This window comes from Calidris pugnax, unplaced genomic scaffold, assembly GCF_001431845.1.
Source record: "Calidris pugnax isolate Ruff unplaced genomic scaffold, ASM143184v1 scaffold407, whole genome shotgun sequence".
In the NCBI taxonomy this organism is placed as follows: Eukaryota; Metazoa; Chordata; class Aves; order Charadriiformes; family Scolopacidae; genus Calidris; species Calidris pugnax.
Genome location: NW_015091179.1, coordinates 443,120 through 448,896, shown reverse-complemented (window position 1 = coordinate 448,896; position 5,777 = coordinate 443,120). Strand labels below are relative to the sequence as shown.

Here is a 5,777-nt window from a genome sequence, read left to right as displayed (position 1 = left end):
CCTGCCCCCCACCCCGGGGCCTGGCACCACGGCAGGAGCTGATGGGAAGGAGAGAGCAGGATGAACCCCAGCCCTTGCTGGCTGCTCCTGCTCCCCCCGGGCACCCCGAGGCTGATCTGGAGCAGAGCATCCCAAGGAATTGCTCCACAGACCTGCCCGGGCAGGGTCCTGCCCTCAGCACCGTCCCCGAGGAACCCAGGAGAACGGGGAGCGCTCCAGCAGACCCCACCACGCCAAGGAAATCCATGGTGCCCGGGCTGGCCGAGACCCCAGGAACAGACAGACCCTCCTGCTCCTGGCCGTGCTTACTAAGGAGATTTATTGACTTGCACGGGGGGTACCGGTCCCAGCTCCCCCCACAAGCAGTCAGGGTGGCAGGACAAGGTCCAGGCAGGCAGAGCAGGGCACCAGCCAGCCCCTTACCCCACAGCCAGGGCAGCTGGAGGTGGCACGGGGACAGGGGGAGGCATTGATGACACCAGGAAAGGCAGGAGGCACCCAGGCAAGGGGGACAAAATCCCCAAGGGGGGTGTGTGGCTAGGACCCAAATTTTGAGGGCAAAGCCAGGACACTTGGCACAGGCGTCACCGTCGAGCCAGCCCTGAGCACAGCCAATGTGACATAATGCCAGCTGGGTCCCTGGCAGGCATTTTCTGGGCCCCACTCCCACCCCCTTTATAAAGCCCTGCGTCCCACTGCTCGGCACCCCCCATTCTGCCCCTCGCCCCCGTGCTCAGGCCTCAGCGGGCAGCGGGGGCACCGATGCCAGGGCAGACAGGAGGCGGGCGTAGATGTCGATGCCCCGCAGGAAGACTTGCTCGTTGAGGAACTCGTTGTGGTCGTGGAGCAGCACCGGGGTGCGGTTCATGGGTGAGAAGCCGATAGCGGGGTGTCCTGCCTGGGGATGCCAGGGGGAGAAAAGGGGTGAGGTCGGGGTTGGGATGGGCACCGTGTGCCCCCTCCACCCGGGCATGGCTCCTGCTTGGGGCTGCAGGTCTCAGCCCAGGTGAGGGACCCATGGGTGGGCTGGCATCACACTCACCGCTCGGATGTAGCGGCTGTCGGTGGCAGCTGGGAAGATCTCAAGCTTGATCTGCAGTTTCCTGACAAGTGAGACCCTGTGTCAGCATGGGCACGGGGGCAGACAGGTCCCCTGTCCCCCTGTCACCCCACAGGCAAAGACACCATGCCAGGAAGGTCCCTGAGCCCTGCAGGACACTCAGTCTTGTCTGTTTTGAGGGGGCACGGGGAGATGCCCTGCCATGGCATAGAATATCTCCTCCCAACCCCTGCCATGACCCCAGGGACCCCCAGGGACCCCTCGCTTGCCACCAGAGGATGCCCCCGCCATAGTCCTAACCTTCCTGGGGACACTACTCACATGTCCCTGCAGACCCCGCTGAAGGCTTTCCACCACGGGTCTGACTCCTCAGTGGAGCTGACGTGTTGGTCCATGCATTTCTGACGGGGGGGAGAGGGCAGGTGAGGGGCAGGGGGGTGGGCACGGGGCAGGGGAGGGACGGGCACGATGAGCCCAGGAGGCTGAGACCCCCTCACCTGGATAAACTCATAGGTGACGCCGTCCCCGGCACTCTGGCACCACGCGGCCACCTGCTCCTCGAAGGCCTGCAGCAGAGAGCAGAGGAGGGCTGGGAGCAGGGTACCCCCCAGCCCGCTCCCCTCCCGGGTGGGGTTGGTGGGGCGCCCACCTTCAGGTCCACGGTGGGTGGGATGCGGATGTCGAAGCCAGCCGCCATCTCAGAGGGCACCACGTTGAAGCAGACGCCCCCCTCCAGCATGGTCAGGTTGAGCGAGGTGACGTCCCCTAGGGTCAGGCTTGAGTCGGACTTGAGCCTCGGAGGACGCAAGGGAGAGTCACCCTCCGCCACTCGGGGAGGAGGAGAAACGTTCCCCCCCCCTGCCGCCACCCCCAAATGGGGAAACTGAGGCACAGGGAGGTGGTGCCGGATCAGAGCCTGGTTTGGGATCCCAAGGAACCCCTCCACGGACCGAACTGAAGCCACCACCATCCTGCTGCGCATCTCCTACCTCTGCTTCTCGCTCTCCCTGAAGGCCAGGAAGGAGTTGATGACTTTGTGCTGGGGAGAAAAGGGCAGGGGGGTGAGGACCAGCCCTGCACGTGGGCACCTGGCTGCCCCAGGGTGGGCAGGGGGGCTTGCAAAGGGTGTACCCCCACTCTTACCAACTTCTCAGCCGCCGTGTTGGTGATGAAGCGGGACCCGTGCCCGGGGCTGCCCATGCACTTCACCTTCACCCCTGGGGCAGAGGAGGGAGAGGGAGGCGTTGAGCAGAAAGCCCGGGGTGGCACCGATGCCGCAGCCCCTGGCACAGCCAGGAACCGGGTGGTGGGCACGCAGTTACTCACACCACGGGCTCTTTTCACCATAGAAGACGCTGTAGGTGTCGGACGGGCTGGCCAAACCTGTGGTGGACACCAAGAGGGGGTCAGCAGGGCATAGGGATGCCATAACATGCCCCCACCTGCTCTGTCCTGGAGGCATTTCCCCTCCAGGCTGGCACCATGTGGGTCACTGCCCAGGGGAAGGAGATCTCCAAGGGGGTTCCTGGAAGCCACACTGGGTGCCAGTGCCTGAGAGGTGATGCCAACAGGCAGAGGGGTGCATGCCAAAGGGAGACATGTCCCCATACCAGCCCTGCCACCACTCACCCTCGTCCAGGGCAAAGCCCACGTTGAGTGCTCGGAACTCAGGGCGCCGCACGAACAACTCCATGCCCTTGTGTCCACCCATCTCCTCATCTGCGGGGGAGAGCCTGGCATGGAGGGAGGAACAGGGGGACATTCCCTGGCCCACCACCCCCTGGTCCTCCTTTCACGCCCACCTGGGTGCTACTGGTGCACCTGATGTTCTTGGACATGGAAAGCCCTCCAGCCCCAAGCTAGGGGAGCTCAAAGTCCAGAAAGGCTGGCAGATGGATGCCTGGCTGTCATGCCATGGTGAAGTCCAGAGCATCACCAAACTGCCAGTCCCTTCTGTCTCCTGGAGAAGGGTCACCCTGGGGACTCACCAGGCACAAAGGTGAGGTGGATGGTGCGGGGAAAACACTTTCCCTCCGCCTTCAGCCTCCGGATGGCCTCAAGGTACCTGTGAGGAGAAGGTGGTGGCCTGGGCATCATGGAGGAGAGGGGCTGGTGTGCTCTGAGCCACCCCAGGGGAGGCCAAGGGACTCTGGGGATGGTGGCATTCTGTTCTGCATCACTCAGAGGCATCCCCATGCCGTGCCTGCCCAGTGGGCACAGAGCCCTCCACTCACTGGATGGAGACACACTTCATGTCCTGGGCACCCCGGGCATAGATGTTGCCTTGCGAGTCCTTAATAGCCTCGAAGGGTGGGTAGGTCCAGTGTTCCTGTGAGGAACAGCAGCCGTGATGGCAGAGGAGCGTGGTGGGCACCGGCTCCCGTTCACTGCCACCCCGAGTCCTCCCCACCATGCCCATCCCACCCCTTGCCCTGTCCCAGCACCTCAAAGACAGGCACGACGTCGGTGTGGGAGTTGAGGAGGATGGAGCGCAGGCGGGGGTTCGTCCCCTGCCAGGTCAGGACCAGCACCACGCAGCCTTGGCACACCTGTGGGGCAACGGCAGGATGTCACCAACATGCCAGCAGGGGATGGAGGAGCTGGGACCGGCAAGCTGGAGCCAAAAAGCATCAGCCTGGGGAAAGTTTTTTGTGATGCCACCTGCCAGGTGACCCTTTTCTCTGCTGGGAGAGGGCAGGCAGCAGGAGAAGGCATGGCTGCACCCCCCCAGAGCCAGACCTGGCCCAGGCATGGGTGCGAGCTCCCTGGCTGCAATTCAGACAGAGATGAACCCAGCGTCTTCCCCTGGTGCCCAGGAGTCCCCTGGGACAGACAGTGCCCAGCCGGAGGGACGTCCCCAGCCAACATGACCCTGCCAGGTCCCTGGCTAATCATAGCACAGGCGGCTGCAAAGGTCAGCGGGGAGCAGCCCGAACACCGGCTTAAGGAAAGGCTGAGGTCAGCAGAGGATTACAGGCAGAGGGGATTCACTCCTGCCCATCTCTGGGGCAGGGGAACAGCCTGGTCACTAAGGACCTGGGGATGGTTGGATGGATGGACGGACAGATGGACAGACCAGGGGGCTGCTCCTCGCCTTGCTCACCTCCACTTTCTGGCAAGCCAAACCCAAGTCGGTGCCAACACGCTCCAGAAACCGGACGGCCGCATCTGGGGAGGAGTGGGAATGCCTGGAGTTATGTTGGGATCTCCCTCCCCTCTCATCACAACCCCCCAGGGACCCCAAGGTTCTCTGGAGCTGCCAGGCCACGGAAAGAGATGACCAGCAAGGGCAGGTGGTGAGGGTCCTGTGCACAATAGGTCCCTTTGGGGCAAGGACTAGGGTAATGTGAAAAAATAAAAATGGAAAGGGGCGAGTTCAGGGGGGACAGGGCTCTGTAGGAGTTTTGGGAGCTCCTCACCAATAAAAAAATCTCAATGTACTTCAGTAGGAGGATGGAAACTTTAACAGAAGGAGACCTACACAAGGTTACCATCAGCATCTGTCCCAGAGCCAGGGCAGAGTGAAAAGGGGCACGGGGCTGGAGAAAGCAAACAGCAGCTCTGGGTGCACTCAAGATGTCCCTGCCCCAACCAAAGGTGCCAGCAGAGATAAGGCACAAACGTGTCCGCTCCTTAACACCACAATCAAAACAGCCCCAGCCGAGGACTTGGGCACCCGGGTCTAAAGCCTGGAGCTGTGAAGCCATGTTGCCGGATCCCCACGCGACTCCCCATCCCACGTCCCCATCCTCACCATAGTCAGGTTTGGGGTGGACGGTGTCGATCCTCAGGTACTCCCGGAAAAGTGTAACCGAGGGGTCCTCTGAGGCCCCCGCGCTCTTCCCGGGCTTCCCAGGTGCCATGTCAGACTGGGGACCGGGGCTGCAAAGGTCTGGGAGAAGAACAGGAATATGGTTAATCACCCACCGGCCCCTCCAAAGTCCGCCAACGAGCTCGGTCGTCACAGAAACCGTAGCAGGATGGGGCAAAGGTCTCCCCGGTGCGAGTCCTGGGACGCTGCCATCAAGGGAAAAGTGCCCCCCACCTCACTTGGGTACGGGGGCAGGACGGGGTGTGCCCCCCATGCCATCATTTCATTGTCCTCCCAAACTGCACATTCCTGCCCCAAATGTGGTGCCAAGGCAAGCTGTGATGCCCAGGCATGGGGCGAGGGGTGAGCCATGGGGTAGGGGTAGCTGGGGTTTAGGGGTCTAGTCAGGAGGAAAGGGGGGCAACAAGGTGGGGAAGGTGGTTATGGGGGGAAGAAGGGCGTATGGGGCAGGTGAACAGCGTGGTCAAGGTGGTTGGGGGTCCAGGGGGATGTGGGGGAGCACAGGGAAGGCAAGAAGCTGGTCTCAGGGGGTGCAGGTAAGGAAAAGGGTGGCAGACCAGGGGAAGCAGGGCAATGCGGGGTGCTTAGGGCTGCAGGGGGGTGCAAGAGGGATGAAGGGGAACACTGAGGGGGTATGGGAGTAGGGGGTGCAGAGGGGCTACGAGAGAGGGGTGGGGGGGACAGAGGTTAGGAGTGCAGGGGGGTTGAGGGATGCAGTGGCGAGAGGTGCAAAGGGTCAGAGGTGGGGTATAGGGGTACCGTGACTGGGGTGCAGGGGCACTGCAGTTGGGGTGCAGAGGGGGTGCAGGGGCACCATGGTTAGGGTTAGGGTACCATAGGTATTGGTGCAGGGGTACTGCGGTTAGGGGTGCAGAGGGTGGAAGG

At 62.7% G+C, this 5,777-nt stretch overlaps 1 protein-coding gene across 3 annotated transcripts in view; it reads right to left on the bottom strand.

Annotated features, from left to right (window-relative positions):
- Nucleotides 1-300: 300 nt before the first annotated feature.
- ACY1 (aminoacylase 1) overlaps nucleotides 301-5,777 on the bottom strand; it is a 6,675-nt gene continuing 1,198 nt past the window's right edge. The window contains exons 2-15 of one of the 3 annotated variants that reach the window (XM_014959471.1): nucleotides 4,815-4,954; nucleotides 4,164-4,228; nucleotides 3,505-3,609; nucleotides 3,295-3,389; nucleotides 3,049-3,125; nucleotides 2,690-2,779; nucleotides 2,387-2,443; nucleotides 2,204-2,277; nucleotides 2,050-2,099; nucleotides 1,710-1,854; nucleotides 1,558-1,626; nucleotides 1,382-1,461; nucleotides 1,043-1,103; nucleotides 301-898 (exon numbers count right to left, since the gene is read on the bottom strand). In XM_014959471.1, the coding sequence (XP_014814957.1) occupies nucleotides 734-898; nucleotides 1,043-1,103; nucleotides 1,382-1,461; nucleotides 1,558-1,626; nucleotides 1,710-1,854; nucleotides 2,050-2,099; nucleotides 2,204-2,277; nucleotides 2,387-2,443; nucleotides 2,690-2,779; nucleotides 3,049-3,125; nucleotides 3,295-3,389; nucleotides 3,505-3,609; nucleotides 4,164-4,228; nucleotides 4,815-4,923 (1,242 nt within the window). In that variant the 5' untranslated portion in view covers nucleotides 4,924-4,954 and the 3' untranslated portion in view covers nucleotides 301-733. Of the gene's footprint in view, nucleotides 899-1,042; nucleotides 1,104-1,381; nucleotides 1,627-1,709; nucleotides 1,855-2,049; nucleotides 2,100-2,203; nucleotides 2,278-2,386; nucleotides 2,444-2,689; nucleotides 2,780-3,048; nucleotides 3,126-3,294; nucleotides 3,390-3,504; nucleotides 3,610-4,163; nucleotides 4,229-4,814; nucleotides 4,955-5,777 lie in introns of all 3 variants that reach the window. The other 2 variants (XM_014959470.1, XM_014959469.1) reach the window with 2 other exon arrangements.